Genomic DNA, 20,184 nt, shown 5'->3' on the forward strand with positions numbered 1-20,184 from the left:
CCATAGTGCACGGGGGCGGGGGAGGGCTAGGGTTGGCCAGTGACTCTGTTGTAAAACGTCAGCGTGGCTGAAAGAGGGGCAGGGTTGAGAGGCAGAGAGAAGCAGGAAGGGCATGGCAATGACATCAGCTAGGGCCTTGAGGGGTGGCGGGTGGGATGCTGGTGACAGTGGCTTACATAGAAGAGCAAGACAAACGATCCCCACCCACAGCATTGATAACAGAACATGTCGGCATGAATGTGCAACCTCCCGTTGGTCAGATTGCTGGCACATTAGCGGTGTTGGTGACTTCGAATTCTCTCAGGTGGATATTCTTGTCATTGGTCAGCATGGGGACAGGTCCAGGGCTCTGATAACAATGTGGGGGGGTGCTTCCTATCAGCTTGGCTAAATCACCGCCCCCCCACCCCCGGTCACTGGAGCTCATCATGCATCTTAGTGGCTTGGCCAATACTCAGGCCAAGAAAGGACCTGCCGCCGGGGTACCAGGCGAGGCCAGTGAGACCGACTGGTCTCCGTGCGGGGTTCCTGCATTGGACATACGTGTCACGTGTGGCCTTCTCAGGACGGTTCACATGGGGTCACTACCAACACAGGGCGAGAGTAAGTGAAGTGAAGGGACTCGGGCGGGAGGCCAACCTCAGGGCCGGGGTCCCTGGAGTCCTGCCCACTGCACTGCACCAGGCACACAGACACCCGCCTGACCCCCGGAAGTGACAGTTCACAGCGAGAAGAAACTAAAGGGACATGGCTGGTCAGAGGGTGCTGAGAGCTAGAGAACTACACAGGACATTTCAGCTTGATTAAGACTAAGAAACACCAAGGAAAAGGAAATCCACCCGGGAAAGGTTGACATGTAAATAAAACAGTGGTGCTGTCGGTTAAGCGGTAGACTACTAACCAGAAGGTCGGGAGTTTAAAGCCACCCGCTGCTCCACGGGAGAAAGAAGAGGCTGTCTGCTCAGTCAAGACTGACAGCCTCGGAAGCCCTACGCATGGTGGCTTGGAGTTGAATCACCTCGATGGCAGTGGGCTTGGTTTGGTTGATGGCCAGAACGGAGTACCCAACACCCAGACCACTCATCAAAATACCAACCTTCACAATTAGCACCGTGGGCAGACGTCTTCATCCTTAGGGCTCAGTCTAAACACAGTTAGACACAGAAAATGCTCTGGAAATCCTTTCAGGAGCCTCCCAGTATACAGGCACATACGCGTGTGTGTGTGTGTGTGTGTGTATGTGTGTGAGATCCACATCCATGCACACACCTCTGTTTACTCTATAGGGTGGATTTAAGGAAATGCGTTCTCTAGGAAACTTCAGCTCAGATCTTCAAAGGACTCTGCGTCCTGCAGGCCCATGCATTAGTGCCCGCTGCGGACATTTATGTGATCCGCCAGGTGTTTTTACCCCGTTTTTGGTTTTTTTAACTTCAAAATAAGATATGTGCAGTGTGCATAGGAATTTGTTGTTTTTTTAAAACTATAGTCTGGCGCTCCAATGAGTCTGAGGGACAGTGAGCTGGCCCCGTTTGAAAAGTTTGAGGACCCCTGCCTTAGTGTCTCAGCTGCCATGGCCCCTGCCAGTCCAGTTGACCCCTGACTTGGCCTTAGACCAGGAAGAGATGGGGACAGAGGGCTGCTGGTGGGGGGGGGGGGGTGTCCCAGCAAGTGTGTAGTGGGAGGAACAGGCAAAATATAACTGGGGTGGGGGCAGGGCAGGCGTGGAAGACCTGGCTGAGATGTTGGCCCCCAACCACAGGCCTCTGGGAAGCCAGAAGCAGGTGTGAGTCTGTGAAGCTGACATTCGGCCCTGCCTCCCAACTGCGGCATGGTGGGAGAGCGGCCATCTATCCCCTGGAGCCCGGTAGGATGGTCCCACTCTGCAGAGTGGTGGCCTGGGAGTGGGCAGCAGAACCTGTTTCCAGTCACTGAAAAGCCATCCCACTCCCCGGTGCCTGCCACCCCCGTGAGCTCACCTGCCAGGTTGTCCATCTCCTTCTCCTGCAGCAGGCTGACCGCGTCGTCGTCCCCCTCCAGCATTAGCTCGGCCTCGGCATTCTGGCTCACCACTGCCTGGCTCCGGAAGGCTTTCTTGGACCTCACCACGCCCTCCTCGGTGCCTGCAGAGAAGCCAAAGGGACATGCTCAGGCCTCGGGCCACCAGCATTAGCACAGTGCAGTTTGCCCTCCAAGCCTCAGGGCTACTGCCTTAGCTGCTGCACCGATTGATGACACCTGCAGACCTGTGGGGGCACCTTCTGGCAGAGGGAAATCAGGCCAGGTGGGCTGGCCTGGTGCAGAGAAAGCCTTGAGTCCCTCCCATTGCCGGCGAGCCTGGGTGCAGGACAGCTGATGGCCAGCCCCTTGAGGGTCTCTGCAGAGACAGACTGCCACACCTTGGCCACTGGAGAGTGACCGGTTGCCAACCAATGGCATTTCCGGCAGCACCCAGACACTTAATCCACACCGTATGGCTCGAGCAGAGAACCCAATCTAACCAACCGACTCCCCCTCGCAGTGCCCTCCAGAGCAGACACCCCACTGCCCTCCTGCATATCCCAGACTGGCAGTCTTTCTCCAGAGGAATTGCTGAGGGGTTTGAACCGCCGACCCTGCAGTTTGCACCTCGAGGGCTACCGTGGAGAAATGTGAGCTTCAGATCCATGCACCTTTCCCAAACCGCAGGGCCTCCGCATACCCCTGCTTCCTGATCCCCAACACCACGCCCGCACAGGCCATGGTTGCCAGTCACTGAGCCACGCATGGGTGGGCTATAAAGGCCCTCATGTGAGAGGAGAGGGGCTGTCCTGGGGGTGGATGCACAGCCACCACCCAGGACCATCTCCTTAGGGGAGCGAGAAGGGACTCTCACCAGCTCTGAGGAGCCCCTCACCACAGAAGATCCCGCAGCCCTGGGGATGCACCTGGGGCAGGGACAGTGACTCAGAAAGACCCAGGCCAACTGCAGGCCAGGGCGGGCAGCCTGGTTTCCTGTGAGCAGCCCAGAGCCGCACTCCTCGTGACACCAGGCTTTCTGTAGAACCGATGGGGCAACAGAGACGAGAAGTGGATTCCTATGTACCATGGCCCCACTCTGCCCCATGGGCTGCCCGCACCGTCCAGGTAGACCTGCTGGGTGTGGCTGAACTGTCCACCTTGTGGTCAGCTGCTGAGCATTGAACCAAACCACCGGCTCACCAGGGCTCCCCCAGAAAGCTCCCCTCTGGTCATGTCCACCGCTGCTCCCAGCTTCCTAAGTTTTCCAGCTCCACTCCCACTCCACCCCCCATCCCTCCCAACTCCACTCCCACTCCACTGCCCCCCCCCCAATCCCTCCCACCGCCCACCCTGGTCTTAAGTGCTTTGCTTGATGTTTTGGGGCAGATTTGGGAGGACCCAGGTTCTTTACCTGGACCAAGGTGGGTCTCTAGGAGACAAGGTGTGTCCCTGCCTCCTGGTCAGATCCACCCAGAGAGAAGGTGTGTTTCACAAGCGCATGGAGTTCTTATCCTGCCCGTGAGTTCACACGCAGGAGAAAGCAGCAGTCCTCCCAGGGACCGCCCCAGGAAGCCCCCTAACCTGCAGGCTGCAGCTCGGCAAAGTCCCTGATTACATGGTCTTGCGCCAAGCATTTATCTAAATTACAGTGTCTGAGAGCCAAAGGTACTTTTCAATCACAATATCCTTTATGAATTAGAGTTTCATTTATCAAAATTACAGGCAAAAAGAGGTAGGTCTCTGAGGGCTACCTCATTACAAGGCTTGTAAACAGTGTCCTTAGAAAGAATTGGTTTAACACCCAACAAATCAAATTCTGATTGGGAGGAGAATCCACTCGCGGTCATCTGTCTTCAGGAGACGAGCTGGACGGCGCAGTGTGACCCTCGGCCGTTCATCAAGACATTAACCAGCAGAGACCTCGTGCCTCCGCAAGCCCGGGGTCTGAGCATGCACAGGGCTTTGAGGCTGGCCTGAGCGGTAGCCCTCGGTGGGGCTTTTCCAGGGGGCTGTGCAGGGCAAAGACTTCCGGAGTGAATAAGTAAGCACAGGGTCCTGACGACAGAGCAATGAGGTCGATGTGCAGTCACATGCACGCCCGGGACGAGAATGTGAGCCCCAGGTTCTTAGGAGACACTGAGTGGGGGGAACTGGAGTGAGAAGATATGGGATTTGCCCATGAAGTTTCTGGAGGCCCCCGGTACATACTTGAAGAGGCTCCGAGTGGGTGTGGAAGCATAAATTAACATGTTACATGAAAGTAAATTAGGCTCACTTTTAAAAGTCTCATCAAAACCCCAGGATTCCCTGAGAATAAAAAAAAATTAAAAACGGCAAGTGACAAGGAAAATGCACCTACAAGCCAGCATTCCGGCTACAGCTGTCAGTCTTGCTATTGTTGACGTTTAAGATCGTTGGATTGAGTTGGAGCAGCGTCCACTGTGAGACGTGGAGACCCAGAAGTGGCAGATTGGAGACGTTGAGCATGCCTTAATAGGACTCAAAGGACGGGGTCTATCGGAAATGCTGATTCAAAGCAAATAAACTAGGCCATTTGCTCATCCAGACCCTTCATACAGACACATATGTAAAAATAACATTTTTGGACCAGATTTATGCTCTTGTCAATATTTACTTTAGAATGGGCTCAGAAATAAGATTTTAATTTGTTATTGTATAAATGTGTGCCGTGTGTACAGCCACACACAGTGTGAGAACCTGTGTTTAGTGTGATCTGTAGAGTGTAAGTCTAAGGTCTCTGACATGTGGTGTGCACACAGACAGACACACACACAGGATACTTCCAAATACACACACAGACACAGATACCCTCTCATACACACACACTGTCTGTCTGTCTGTCTCTCTCTCTCACACACACACACGCACTGACGCACTGGACAAGGGCCTGGCCCCTGGGCAGACAGTGCTGGGAGTTTGTTTCTGGAACCTCTCTTCTTACCTCGCCTCCGTCCTCCAGGGCCCTTCTTCCTGCAGAGCATGTTTATCCAGTACAGAGAGCAACCTGGCTCCTCTGACTCCTGTACTGAGGGACTCTCCCAAGATGGCATCTGCCCGGAGCCTGGAGGCTACAGTGGTCACCAGCCCAGCAGCCAGCCAAAAGGTTCAGGTTCCAACGGACTGAACAAGCACTGCTCTGGGGTTGATTCCGACTCACAGCGACCCTACAGGACAGAGTAGAACTGCCCCTGTGGGCTTCTGAGACTGCAGATCTCTATGCAGGTAACAGCCCGTCGGTCTCCCACGGAGGGGCTAGAGGGTTTGAACAGCCGACCTTGGCGTTAGCAGCCCAGCGCTCGCCCCACTGTGTCACCAGACTTATCACTCGTCAGAATGTATGGGTGATGAAAGCGCTTAGCAAAGAGTCTGGGCGGTGCGGTGGTGAAGTGCTCATCAGATGGCCAGAGGTTCTAACCCACCAGCTGCTCTGCAAAGAGGCAGACAGCCCTGAAGAGCTGCTCCCAGAACGATGGTGACACAAGATGCCCTGTGCACTGGCAGGTCTGCTCTGTCTCTGGGGTCAACTGACCCACCAACAGCAATGGCCTGGGGAAGTCCTCAGTGGCTGTCCCCGACTCCCCTGCACTTGCCACAGGGGCCACCTGCGTGCACAGGTGCAGCCGGCCCCCTGCTGCAGGAAAGCAGTCTCCAGGGGGCAGGGCGGGGCCAGGGCCACTCAATACCTGGGAAATCGACACTGCATGGGGTCTAAGCAGAGTAAACGTTTATCATGTCCTATTACTGTTATGTCATGTATCCTCATATCAGTCACTTATAGTTATTTACAGAATGATATCAGTGATGCAGTTGACATGCTTATTCATTTCTGTATATAGACTTGTTATTATGATCTGAGAAGCTAGATTATGAAGGAGCCCTGGTGGCGTGGTGGTTATACCTTGGGCTGCTAACCACAAGGTCAGCAGTTCAAAACCACCAGCTGCTCTGTGGGAGAGAGAGTTCCGTTCTACCCTGCCCCACCAGGCCGCTGTCAGTCATGATCCACCGGATGGTACCGAGCTTGGTTTGAGATTCCATGAAGACTTCGGCATCAGGGCTGAAGGCTCTTTGACCACCTGCGATGTGCAGGTGACACAGCCTGGCTTGCTGATAAACCTCAGGGATGGCAGCCCTTTACAGCTCAGTGTAAAGAAGATCAACCCTCTCAACTGGGCCAATAGGTGACATCGTGATGTCGCAGAGACAGGGCCGATGTTGCCAAAGACTCTCCCTTACTTGGAACCCCCATCAGTGCTCATGGAAGCAGCAGTCAAGAGATCAAATGACATATCGCATCAGGTACATCTGCTGCACAAGGCCTCGGCAGGGTAATGGAAACAAGATGTTCCTTTGAGGACTAAGGTGCATGGTATTCTCCACTGCCTCAGATGCACGTGACAGTCGGACACTGAATAAAGAAGGCCGTGGAAGAACACTGAAAGTTCCATGGACTGCCCAAAAGGACAAACCAATCTGTCCCAGAAGGATCTTACAGGCCAGGATGGCGAGACTTTGTCTGACATAGTTTGGACACATCATCGGAGGGGCCAGGCCCTGGAGAAGGGCATCATGCTGGGTAAGGTAGAGAGTCAGAGAAAGAGAGGACAGTCCTCAATAAGACGGACTGACATAGTGTTTGCATAACAGCCGCTCGGAGATGGCACCGGACTGGGGGTCCGTGTGAGTCGGGACTGACTCTACAGCACCCAACGACCACGGACAGAGTCTTAAGAACGGCAACAGGTTTCACAGCGTGGGTGTTTGGAGATGAAACGATAGCGAGAGCTCTCTCCACAGTTACTGCTCGGCTTGCTTTGGAGAATTACCCAGGAGAGGCCCTGTGGGTAAGCCTCTCCTTTGCCTTTGGACCGAAATGGGAAAAGTTAAGTCTTGTTTTAATTTTACCCAACAGCACTATCAGGAAATTCGAATGTTGCTAAACATCTGGAAATCGGTTTCATAAGACGGTCGTTTTATGAAGGAGAATCCTTTTCAATATCTACTGTTTCATAGCATCTCGGGCTATAAAGCACATCCTGCCAGGCCTGCCCTCCATCAGACAGATCAGACGTGGCAGCGCTGACACAATCCGGGGTCCCCTCTCCTCCAAGCACTGACGACAAGAAGGACACTCCAGGACATTTAAACAAAAGGAGTCTCTCTGAAAGCTGAAGTCAGAGCAACAGCTAACTCACGGGGCCCTTGCTTTCAGCCATCCTCAGTGATGCGATTTAATTTCCACTAAGAGGCAAAGACTTGGCGGCAAATGTACCTCTTAACCGAGCACATCAGACACCAGGGCCCAGCCGCAAGCAGCGGCCCCATCGATGCCAGCGACGCTCGCAGTTCTGACAGCGAATGAAGACTGCAAGAGCGCTTTCTCTGACCCGAGCCATCTCATCCGTCTCTGGAGGCCCCTTAGGGGTGACCTCCCTGGGCCACTGGGGCGAGAGCAGCAGCGATTTCCCTGGGGCACCCGGCACTGTTGAGCCAATCGTTTCCTTGTACCTCATTGCAATTCACAATCCAATCATGTGCGTGACTTTGTCAGGCGGGCCGTGCTGTGAGGGAGGAGAGCACCTCTCCGGCTGCAACCTCAGCAGCGAAACAAGCAGAACCAGCTGTGCCGCGCCGGTTCTGAAGAAAGCCGACTCGTAGCAGAGAAATCCCACAGGTAGAGTCTGTTAGTGATACTCAATAAAAACACTGCATTAGGGAGAAGGACCGGGCATTCCAGAGGCCGCTCCCCTCTCATTTATACCTTATGTTCTCAGGCGAAGGCTCTCTTTATCAATAGAAAATCGGTCCATGAAAGCCAGTGCTTCCAAGAAACCAAAGATTCTGTTGCAGTACAGCCCCGAGACTTTGTCGAGCCAACTGAACAGGTACAGGTAAAACCACTCAGACCTCCCTCCCCTGCGCCTTCCTTGTTGCCATTTTTGCATAAATGAACTGGATCTAAAGGCGCCCCCCCCCCCCCACTTCACTTTGGTCGACAGAGATGCTATTAAACAGCCTGGCAGGAACGTCGAGAGTCCGGGAAAGAGAGGAGGGCTCTGAAGGAGGTGGGCGGACAATCAACAGTGACGGGGGGCGGGGGGGGCGGCACGGGGCTTGGCGGACAGCGTCTTCTCTGTGGAGTGGGGGGCCCCTACGACGAGGAAGGCCATGGCTCAATGACTCGCTGCCAGGGCGTGGGTTCTGACTTGGCGCGACCCCACAGAGCAGCAGCAGCAGCATGCCGACAGGACTTAAAGGCCAGGCCCCGGCCACTCCAAATGGATGATGACCCAGACTGAGAAATGATAACCCTTCCCACATTAGTGAGGGTATTCACGGCCCAGTTTAGCCCCGGAAATTCGAGTCCAGCGCCCTTTGGGCTTTTGTCGGAGGGACTGTGCAGCCGCCTGTGTCTGTTCGACATAAACATTAGCTCTGGGTGCTGGGGGTGCAGGGCCGGGCAGCAGCTCTCTGGAGGGCTGGGGGAGACGTTTGTCGGGGCATATTAAGCTTGCCGCCACCTGGGCATTGGTTACGACGAGATGTTCACCTAAATGATTCCAGGTGTGAAAATCCCGACTCAGATGGCTTCCGCCTGTAAACAATTTGCCGGCATTTAAGAAACCTGAGAAGAAAATGGCTGCCTAGCACCAACATTACTGCCCCGTGCAGAAGGACAGCGAGGGCACTGGCGAGCCGGAGGGCGGGAGCAATAGGAAGGTGGCTTTCATTTCATGCTCCCCCGGCTCCGTGTGGCCGACGGTGTGTTCTGATCACAGGACCTGCTTCCAAGTAGGGCCTCAGGGTGAGGGAACCAGAGGCGGGCTGGGGTGCAGGCTTCACGTTGGCAGGCCTGCAAATAGACCCCTGTCTTCAGAGACATGCCAAGTGTTCTCACAATTTGGCTCTGACAGAGCAAAAAGGAAAGAAGAGAGCGAAAGGACAAAGCCAGAATTTCATTTATTCCTAATTCAAAATATTCATATGTAAGCAAGATTTCTTCCAGCCAGCCTACTGAGGGGATATTCATAAATGGCGTTTTTAAACCGGAAAAAGAATGCAATTAAAAGGGCGTGAGGAAATGTGAGTGTGAGGGCTAGGTGGGCTCTGATAACGCAATCAGGCCTCAGAGAAGCGGGCGGCGCGCAGGCCCAGCGCACGAGAGGAAATTGGATCAGCCGGCCTGGGCTCGCCTCGTCTCGCCTCGCCTCATGGGGTTGCTGGCTGCTCAGGCTGGGTGTGACTTGCCGGGGGTTTTGATGAGCCCGAACTTGGGCTGATTTTTAAAATACTTAAAATAGGGTTGCATCGGATTATACATCACGTGGCACATTTATTAGTGGAAGAGAAAAAAAACCCAATGCAACAGAACGGAAAAAATCAAGTAGAAAACATGGGCAGGCAGGCAGCCTGCATGGCGCTGGGTCCCTCGGTCTGGACAGAGAGCTCCTAGGAACCACTTCCAGATGCTATAGGGTAGCTTTCTCTAGGTGGGGGGGGGGGCGGTGTACGTTCCCCTTCTGAGACACTAACTATGATTCCTACAAGGAGCAACGGTTTATTCAAAATACATACAGATGCATACAGAGCGCTGTTGGTGGGTGTTCACCCAGAACACCAGGTCTCACTTCAGTCACTCCTCAGACTGTTCAGACTCACTGCCAGCGAGTCCTTTCGGACTCAGAGACCAAACAGGAACTGCCCTAGCGGGTTTCTGAGGCTGTCGCTCTTCACCAGAGCGGGCATGTTCCTCTGTCGCCTGTGCAGGGCCTGGGGGCTTTACTCTCTGGACTCTGTGGCCAGCAGCCCGTCAGAACCCACATCACCAGGGCAAACCACTAGAGAACAGGAGTGTGGCATCAGGAAGGGAGGCAGGCTTCCTGACGACCGTGGATATCCAGATGACACAACCTTGCTGGCTGAACATGAGGGGGAATTGAAGCGCTTGCTGAAGCAGATCAAGGATAGCAGCCTGCAGTGTGGACGGCAATTCCATGTAAGGAAGACCAGATCCTCACAACTGGACCAGTGGATCCCACCATGGCAAATGGAGACAAGATGGCAGCTGTCACGGATGTTCTTGCCGGTATCTACAGTCAGGGATCACTACACTGGACAAGCTCTCTCGGAAGTGTTGCAAAGGAACGAGGGACGTTTCTTCCAGGTCTAAGGTGCACCTGACCTGAGACGAGGTGTTCTCAATCGCCTCCCGCGCATGTGAAGTTTGGACAATGAATAAGGACGACCCGAGAAGAATTGCTGGGTTTGAATTAGGGTGCTGGTGAGGAACATTAAAAGTCCCAAGGCGCCCACAAGGATCTGTCTTGGAAGTAAAGACGTACGGCCAGAATGCTCTCTGGAGGCCAGGGTGGTGAGATTTAGCCTCGCAGACTTTAGACATGTACTCAGGAGAAAGCAGCCCCTGGAGAAGGACGCCGTGCTCGATGAAGTCGAGGGGCAGCAGGAAAGAATCCTTGATGGGACGGATGGGCACAGTGGCTGCAACATTCGGCTGAAACACAACAGCTGTGTGGATCGTGCACAGGACCACTGTGAGTGGGGACTGCCTGGAGGGCATCAAACAACTCAGGATCGGGAGGCGCTGACCGGCATGCACACTGTGTGAGTGGGTGTTACATAACTGCTTGGAAGGAGTCCGTCCCACTCATTTCCTCCGAGCCTAACCACCCCCCCACCCATTGTTGTTGTTAGTTTTTACTGTGTTAGGTTCAGACGGGAGGCTGCAAACAGACTGGGCAATGCAGTACCTGTCAAAGCCGTGTCTGAGCATACTGTGTGATTAGCATTTCCATGGTCCCCGTCAGCTTCCTGAAAGGACGAGGCAGCACCGGCAGGGCGGGCGGGTGGAAGACTAAGAAGTCACGAGCTGACGTGGCACAGCACAAAGGCTGGAAGGGGTCCCTCCGGCCCTCTCCTCCTCTCCTCATGGGCTTTCCCACAGGCCATTCAAGCCCCACTTGGGCCTCTCATTTTATTCCAGAGCCCCTCAGAGGGGGGCAGCACCACTACCCAGAGGAACATGCCCCTTTGGGGAGTCTCCATGGGGTACCACTGAAAGTCAGTACACCGCCGCCCCCCACACACACCCCGGTGCCGTGATGAGGGTGCCTGGTTTAAACTACATGCACGTCCGGCCATGTGACCGCTCCCCTCTCACTCACTGGCTAGCAGGCTCGGCTCTCGGCCCCCCTGTCCTTGGAGTATTTCCGGAGGGTCGCAAGCAGCACATTGCACTAGCCGTGCAACCCCCATCAAGGCTAATTTAATTCCCGGTTCATTACTGAGTTGCCTTTTTCCATCAAGGTCAGCCCTGATAGCTTTTCAGGCCCCGATAAACGGGGTGTTAAGCAGACGCAGCTCCGAGGGGTGGAGGATGCCCTCGTTTGCAGCTCTCAGCATAGCTTATTCTTTATTGCGAAGACACGACTGATTAACTTTGTTGCCTTTGCTCTGTGCTTTCGTGGCGCTGCTTTTCCTTTTTGTGGCCCAAGGCTGCCGACCCCGCTCGGCAGCGCTCATCAGACCTGCGTACGATGGTGTGTTTGCCCCAGCCCCGAGGACTGACAGTCAACAGCTAGGACCCAGGCACACCCAGGCATGGACACAACCAGAATCTTCATGTTCTGGGAGGTACCTGGTCTAGGCTTTCTTTGAGTCCCCCCCGCCCCCTGCCCCTGCCCTTTTCCATTATTTCCCCATGACTAATTTGCCCTGAAGAATGAACACAGCTCCGAAGGTCGGAAAGCCATCCCTGTAGCTGCTGGGTGCGTGTTTTAACCATGTTTTGTGTGGACGGGGATGCCCATAAGCTGCAGTGTTCAGCTAGGCTTCCGCACACTTCCTCGTGCTGCTGTCACATTAATGCCCGAGAAGGCATGCAACCTGCATGTGCACGAGATGCTGCGATTACCGAACACCTGAACAACACCTCCAATAAATGCAAAATTAGCACGCGGAACATGGGGGGGAGGGGGGATAACATGCCTCTAGGTTTTTATTAATCACATCCCAGCACCAGAGGCGGAAAAGATCTCAGATCACACCAAATCTCTTGCACATGACAACCTCATCAATTATTCAGCTCATTAGTCTGACTAAGAAGCCGGGAACGCCATCAGGGTTTAGGGCTGTTTCTCAACAGGAAAAGGTCGTTGCAAAGTTTTCCTTGGGAAGTGGGGATGAAGGGCCGTCCTCCAGGACCCCTGGCGCGTCCAGGCCCTCGGGCTATCTGCTTCTCAAAGAGGCTTTCAGCCCCAGACGCTGGCCCAGCACAGTGTGAGGACAGCGAGATCTGGGGGCTGTCCCCAGCCCCCAGCAGAGCTTCAGCATGGTTCCTTGCAGCTGTGCCATCAGGGTATCAGCAGGAGCGATGACTCCCAACACACACTAAGACACGACGCCTGCCGAGTGCCTCCTGCTTCTCTGCTGGGAGCCTTTTGGAAGCACCGTTTCCCACACAAGCAGAACGCGGCCATCTCTTCAGAAATCCGGGCTGGTCTTGGGCCCAGGGCATGGTCCCTGGCCGAGAAAGCTCAGGCTGCCCTCCCAGCTCTTGAGAACCCCTGCCCCACAGATTCAAATACTGAGAGTCATCCAGACCTGCCACCAGCACAGTTATTTCCCTGCGCCTCCACAGAGAATGAGGCCTGGGCGGCAGCTGGCCCTGCACTTGCTGGGCCTGGGATGCTACCCATCAGCCAAGCCCACTGCCATCCAGTCACTTCACAGGTACCCCGTGAGTCCGAGTGGAGTTTAAAACAAAGAGTTCCTTTCCCAGGCTATCCACCTGGACAGAACCGACAGCCTGTCCTTCTCCTGCGGTGTGTTTGGTGGGCTCAAACTGTCAGCCTATGTAACAACAGGGCCTTTGACATTAAGTAGCTAGGTGACATACAAGAAGAGCTAAGTTGAAGTGAAATCTGCCTCAGCAGCTAACTGAGTCTGAAGGGGATCTCCGTCTCCACAAGCCTCTGCTCTGGGCGTTAGTTCACACAGGGCCCCAAGGCCCGTCCTGCATGGGTTGAGGGTTTCATGTTATGAGAATCTTCTGCTAACACAGTGGCCACCAACTGTTTCTGTACCTCGCACCCATCAATCTGCTTTCAGCTCCATGGAGATTGCTGCTGACTTCTCCCTACAGCCTCGGTAGGAAGCCTGTGCACCTGGGCGGGGCAGACACAGATCTGCAGGGGGCTGGCCCCACAGCCACCTAGTGGCACTTGGGGCTTCTGAGTACCTGGATTGGAGAGTGAGGAAACAGGCTGCAGGTGCAGACGGGACACACCCCAAGGGCTGTGTGTGCCACCAAACACACTTGGCTGCACTGCAGTAGCAATGCAGTAGAACAGACCAAGTAATGAGGGTACTGGTGAGACTTCTGAGCAGGTCAAAAAGCACAAATTTATAGGGCCATTTATTAGCCAAAGTATGGGCCTGTGAAGGGATGCTCCCCAGCATGGCCTCTGTCCGCACTGCCATTGCTCCAACTAAGGCCAGGCCCTCACAGCGGCACCGGCAGGCAGTGCTGTGGCCCATGGGGAAAAGGCTCAAGGTGCACACCATTCTGTTGCTTGGACGCACAGTCAAGGCTCACGGAAGCAGCAGTCAAGAGATCAGATGGCCCCTTGCAATGGGTCGATCTGCGGCAGGAGACCTCCGGAAAGTGTTGAAGAGCCAGGAGGTTGCTCAGAGGACTAAGGTGCCTCAAACAAGCTCTGGTGAACTCACTGCTCCCTACGCCTGTGGAGGTGGGACACTCAACAAGGACAGCCGAAGAAGAACTGATGCCTTTGAACTGTGGCGCTGGAGAATACAGCAAGTAGCACGGACTGCCCAAAGGACAGGCCTGAAAGAAGCAGGGCCAGATGCTCCTCAGAGGCAAGGATGGTGGACTTGTCTCACGTACTTCTGACGCGAAGGTAAGAGAGACCGGGCCTGCAGAAGGACCTCATGCTTGGTACAATGGAGGCCAGTGAAGGAGAGGAAGATGCTCAAGGAGGTGGAGCGATACGGTGGCTGTAACCACGGCCCCAACGTGAGGACACTGTGGCGATGGCACAGGACAGAGCGGAGTCTCGTTCTCTGGCACATCAGGTCGCCTTGGGCCAGACTCACCCCGCAGGTACTTAGTCACAGCAGGGAGGCTCCCTGGACGTGTTCCGGGCCCTTCTGTTGACACCACCTCAAAGGGCAGTCTGCGCCTCCTCCGGGCTCCCAGAGCCTTGTTCCCATGTTTCCGTGTGCTTTGAGTTTAGGGAGGATGACGACATGTGAAGGGACAAGGTCAGGTCAGAGGTGGATGCAGAGACCTGTCCAATGAAACCCTTGCCGACAGCCCTTGCTGTCCTGGGGAATGAGCAGGCACCTTGTGGTGACGGGGCAGTACCGCCGCTAAATGCTCCTGGTCCCTTTCCCACCAGAGCAGCCCCCAGTTTCTGAAGACTTCTGCCTGACCAGTCCCTGGGACTGTCCTGCATCCTGCATGAAAATCCACCCAAATTCCAAAAGACAGTTACCATCACCCTCTGCATGGACTCTGCCTGAAATCGATCCCTGCAGAAGCCACCATTGCGATGGGAAAGGTTTTCCTGAAGGTCGGTGTGGGACTGAGCGAGCATACCTGCAGCCTCCCACTGATCACCCAGGCACGTCTGCAAGCCTTTCCCCTGGAATGAACTCTGAACAGGGACGCTAGCAGCAACATTTTGGGGTTTGCCCTTCTCGGACTGTGTCTGAGTGCACACCCATGATCAAAGTGTGTAAGCATGAGTGCAAGGTGACCCCCAGCCCTCTTGCTCACCCAAGTGTGAAGGACACCGAGGAAGGACCTGATGCGCCTGAGAGGGAGGGAGGGAGGGCTGCTGGGCCTTGGGGCTGGCTGCAGCCCCTTCATCCACAGACAGAAGGGGAGCAGAAGCAGCTCTGTTGGCCAGGCTCAGGGAAACTCCAGCAGGTGCAGGGGAGCAGGGGGAGGGATGGCGGCCGCAGGGCGGGTACTGACCGTATTCGATGGCCGCCTTGAGCAAGGCCTCGGCGTGTGTGGAGCCGAACGCGTTGCGGACGAAGCGCCTCCTGCGCCGCAGGTCATCCTCCCAGTAGTCCAGGCGCCAGAAGTCGCGCAGCTGGCTGCAGGAGAGAGGAGGAGCCAACAAGGTCAACAGCCGGCCCCACAGCACCCCTGTCCCCTAAACCACAGGTTTACCCCAGGTCTCCGTGGCGCGCTGGTGAGGGCTGTGTCCTGCGCCCTCGGCTGGCCTGTAGTGGTCTCCCTGCAAAGGGCAGGATCTGAGAAGAAGGCAGGTCAGGGCCCCGAGCCCTGCTCAAGTCACTGCCGTCCTCCCGGGGCCCAGCGTTCATCACTGGGTTTCCTCACATGACAGGTCTTAATGGCACCGTTTGCGCCTCTTCCCCGTTTCTAACCAGGCCCGTAAATCATGGGCAGACCTGGCGGCAAACGGCGTGCAATTTAACGACCCCGCCTTCGCAGACGGAATTAAGAAGCATAAAATATTGCCCACTTGAATTTGGTGCAACAATGATTAAAATAATGTGCTGAAATATTCATCGGAATAATTCCCCGCTGCCCGCAGCCACCCGAGCAGAGTGCGGTTGTATCTATTATTAATAACTCGGAATTAGAGCCGTGCAAAGAAGCTGTGTGCGGTGATTGGCTTGGTGAATTGTTATTCTAACAGGCCAACGAGCGAGCCCCCATGCCACGATTGCTTTCAGCTGGCCTGAGAACCCCACCAACGGGGCTGCTGCTGCTGACTGAGCAGGTGCCCCACAGCCCGAGAACCAGGCCTTTCAGAAAGGGTGGGCACACGTCCCTGGGCATCACTGTGTGCGCTCTGCCAGAGCAGGAGGGCCAGCACTGCTCCTGGCTCATGAGCTCCGAGGTGGCCTCGCTGACTGAGCTGTGCTGGTGGTTACATGACTGGGCAAACACATACTTGCATCATCGGAGAACTGGTTCCATGTTTAACTTGGGAGCCAAGTCAGACAAAGCCTGATTATTGGTTGTGACGGACAGAACCATGTTTGGTTCACCACCAGGCACCCGGTGAAAGTATTCAGTGAGAATTTAATAGATTAATGTGACACAGGATTTTTTGGGTTTTGTTTTGTTTTAAATAGTGAAAATACTCTGGACATGAATCCCTTAGATGACAACAACCCTTCTCTGTCATAGACCCGTCTGTGGCTCTGCGCCCTGTGATGTCCCAAGTCCTGGGGCACGTGTGCAAGGGACAGGCTCATGCAGGGCCGGACTTCTAGGTGCCCTAAGTGTCCCTCAATCGGTTTCCTCTGCAGACGAGAGCAGCCAGGCACCGTCCCGTATGAGGACAGCTCTGTGGCGGGCCATTAGCATGGCAGCCAGTCACACCGACCGCCAACACACAGACCGATGGTCCGAGGCTAATGCAAGCCCTCTAAGATCTTGCTCTGAAGTTACTTCCGGAAGCCGGAATGCTTTTCTGAAGCCTATGATCAGATGTTCTAATTGAATCCACCCAGAGAGACCAGCACACGCTCACCATGGACACCCAAAGGGCATCCAGCCAGCTGGGGGCCTCGCTCTCAGCCTGAAGCAATGAGGCACCCAGCACCCACATAGAGGCAGTACAGATTCTGCAGGGGCATGGACTTCCTCTTCCACTTGCCCCCACTCCCATGGACAGCCCATCTCTGCCCAGGCTCTAAGTGGGGGCCTCCACCTCCTGAGTGTCCATTCATCTTGGATCTACCTCAACAATGGGATACTTGACCTTGGAGGTGAAGGTCAAACAGAACCTCAGTCTCAGAGCACAGCCAGAAAGGGTTGGGTCTGTGGTCTAGGACGTCTCCCTCATCCCAGACACCCCCATGAGCCTGACGTGCAGCTAAAGCCCTGGACATCACCAAGCCCTCCGTCCATGGTCTCCGGCTGAGCCTCTGCTATAGCACTGAGCCAGGTTGGTGGGCGAGCCCTGAGGAGCCCTCCTTCCCGCCGCTGACCACACAGTCACCGAGCCCCCGCTAATCCTGGTCCTCAGCCAGCCTGTTGGCGTCACTGTGAGCCGTCTCCACCCAACAGCTGTGTGGGGGCTGCTTCCTGGGACAAAGCCGTGAATACTCATGATCCACACCGAGGGGGGCCGGGCTGGGGAGTGCAGCTAAACTGCACCGGAGCCCCACAGACTGTGAGGGGGCTCACGGCCACAGCGGGAAACACCAAGACTCGTGTTCTCAGCCGTCAAAGCAGGCAGCAGGGGGCAGGAAGACCAGTGTTTCTTACCATGCTGTTCCCAGGACTGCATTGTCCCCTAGTGGTGCAGCAGGTCAGGCACTGGACTGCTTATTGCAAAGTCAAACACACCCACCAGGGGATCCTGGAGAAAGCTTGGCGAGGAGGCTGTCTGCCCCACGTGGATCTGCAGTCTGGAATCCTTACACAGGCCCCCGTGTGATGTGTTGGGACCGGAGCCCTGGTGGGCTATGCATTGGCTGCTACCACAAGGTCACCAGTTTAAAACCACCAGGCACTTCCTTCGAGGGTGCAAGACCGGGCTTTCTAGTTCCACAAAGAGTAGCAGTCTGGAAATGCACAGGGGCAGTTCCAGCCTGCCCCACAGGGTCCCTGTGAGTGAGACTTGACTCTATGGCGGAGAGGTGGATGGACACTCAGGAGAAGGCTTCAAAGGACCTTTGGGAGATTTTCATCACCTTTCAGCTCCCTTCCTCTGGGAGCTCTATGAAGCCCCTCTGTCCCCGGGCTCACAGTGGCCCCCAGGCAGGGCAGGTGGTGATGGACCGATGGCCCCCAGCGATGGTTTGCGTGGATGACCACAGGAGGCCCTGTGGCCCTGTAGGATACGCAGCAGACCGCCAATCCAAGTCCGGTGGTTCAAGCCCACCTGCTGCTCCGTGGGAGACAGACAACAGCCCTGGGGGCCACTCTCCCTGCCCGTGGCTGGGAGGAGGAGAGGAGGGTGTGCAGTTCTGGAAGCTCCCCCGGGTGATGGCGGGTGGGGTGGCTCTGTGCCCTGACCCCCCGGCAAGTTGGCACATCTTCGGGGCAAAGGCTGTGTGTGCTTGGACCTGGTATATGATTGCTGTCACCTGCATCTTATCAGTTGCAGCGCGTCTGAGAGCCTCACCATGACTGTGAGGGTCTGCCAGTGGTATCCACTATGTGTGCCTGCCTCACCTTTCCACTGAAAGGCCCCAGCAGACCCTCTCCAGATGGCGTCACTGATCCCCGGTCAGCTCTCTGACACCATGCGTCCCTCTGTCCTCCTCGTTTCCCTCCCTGACACAAACACGGCAAGGAGAGCACAGGCCCGGTAGGTGGCCCGGATCTGCCCAGCAGGGACGTTCCCTGTGGAGAGCGAAGCATGGGGTGCCAGTGTCACTGCCTTGACGGGTGCGATCTCGGAGAAGCAATGGGAGTGAGCGCCTTCTTCTTCCCCGCTATTTACGAGGAATGCCAGAGAGAAGGGCTTCCCGCCTGCACACGAAGGAAAAGCTAGCAGACACATTCGCTCGACAGCGGCTCGGGGAATCCAGCCGGTTGGTCTCAGTTAACCTTCTCTGCATAAAAACGCTTCAGCTACCAGGTCTTCAGAAACAGTCAAGTCCCACACTCTTGGTCTTGGCCCATTTCCCCACCAATTGAAGGTCATCTTCAAAGTCATTTTCCTTCCCTGATTCAAATTCCCAAAGAGCCCCCTGGGCTGCGCTGTGGGTAAACCTTGGCCTTAACCACGAAAAGGTTGGTGATTCAAACCCACCAGCCATTCCAAGGGAGAGACAGGAGACTGTGTGCCCCTCCAAAGACACAGAGACCCCATGAGGCTTCCCGAGGCTGTAAAGAAAAGAGGAGGAGCAGATAGCCTCCTCTTTGCTCCCTCAGAGCGACCAGTAGGTTCGAACTGCTGACCTTGCAGTGAGCAACCCTGTGCTTAGTCCACGGTGTCACTAGGGCTCCTTAAACAGAGACAAGCGAGGGGCACTTCCCATGTGAGCAGCTCGTGCCTGCTGGGCAGGGCAGGGCAGGCACTTGCATACATCAGTGTGAAGGGCAGTCCCTGTTTGAATCAGGTGGGCAGGGGGCCATGGCTGCAGACCATGCACGGAGGGTGCCTGAAGGTCCGGGCTGGGGTGTGACACCAGAAACCCCAAAGCCAAACCAATAAACCACCCTCAACTTGGCACGACCCTGTATGGTACTTCTGAGGTGCCGATCTTGACAGGGCAACATAGCCACACAAAGGAAGGGTGGGGTCCCCAGACTTCGACCCCCACTGAAAAGGGTCTTGGCGAGTTTCTCTTAACGCTAGCTGACCTACCCACCAAGGAAGGGTAGCCAGACTCAAGTGAGCGTCCCATGGGCCCACTGAGTCTCATCATGCAGAAGCTTCCCTCAGGGTGGTCAAGCATAGGGGCCACCCCACCGACCCACTGGGTGGTCACATCACATAGTCCCCTTTCCCCTGAGTGTTGACATCACAGCCCCCTCCCCCCGAGTCACATCAGGTGAAGTTTCTGACTCTCTGATGGTCTCACACTCAGGTTCTCTTCTTTCGGGAAATGTCTGGGGCTCTGTTTTTGGGGTGAAAAGCATCGTTGCACATAGGTGGCTTCTAAAAGGATGTCAGCTGTGACGTCAGGGCCAGGATAGGTCAGAAGACAAACCCTGCTCCTCAAAGCAGGTAAATGGGGTGGGAGGGTGGAGGAGGCAGTGAGCCTGGTCCAGTTCTCCACTTGGGGGTTAGACAGCAAGCCTGCCGTCTCTCTGGAGAGAGGGACCAGGGGAGTAGGGTGTAGCCAGGACACACAGGAAGCACCCCTAGGAAAGAGAGCCAAGGGCAATTTCAGAAGCGCAGGCTCTGCTGCTGCATAGGACACTCACTGGGCAGGTTCGAGCGCTGATGGGAGGAAAGAGGGGGCTCAGTGAGGTGAGCACAGACATTATCCCCTGGATCAGAGGTACGGAACAGACGGGGCTGAGCAATGAGCCCGAGGTCGACACTACCTGCCCATGTGCACCTGCACCACAGGAGACGCTTCTTTAGATGGAGGGCCCAAACCAGCCCTCTGCCGGCGGAGGACCGGACAGAGCTGAGTCGCTCGGCATCCCTCGAGAGCATCAGGAAAGTC

The 20,184-nt window shown here is 55.5% G+C and overlaps 1 protein-coding gene across 5 annotated transcripts in view; it reads right to left on the bottom strand.

The window, feature by feature from the left end:
* The window catches only part of NBEA (neurobeachin), a 514,531-nt gene that overhangs the window by 152,271 nt on the left and 342,076 nt on the right, over window positions 1-20,184 (bottom strand). For all 5 annotated transcript variants that reach the window (XM_075562753.1, XM_075562752.1, XM_075562751.1 and 2 more), the window contains 2 exons: window positions 15,044-15,168; window positions 1,980-2,123 (listed from right to left, as the gene is read on the bottom strand). In XM_075562753.1, coding sequence (XP_075418868.1) covers window positions 1,980-2,123; window positions 15,044-15,168 — 269 coding nt within the window. The remainder of the gene's footprint in view (window positions 1-1,979; window positions 2,124-15,043; window positions 15,169-20,184) is intronic.

The sequence above is a fragment of the Tenrec ecaudatus genome, chromosome 11 (assembly GCF_050624435.1).
Source record: "Tenrec ecaudatus isolate mTenEca1 chromosome 11, mTenEca1.hap1, whole genome shotgun sequence".
NCBI lineage: Eukaryota > Metazoa > Chordata > Mammalia > Afrosoricida > Tenrecidae > Tenrec > Tenrec ecaudatus.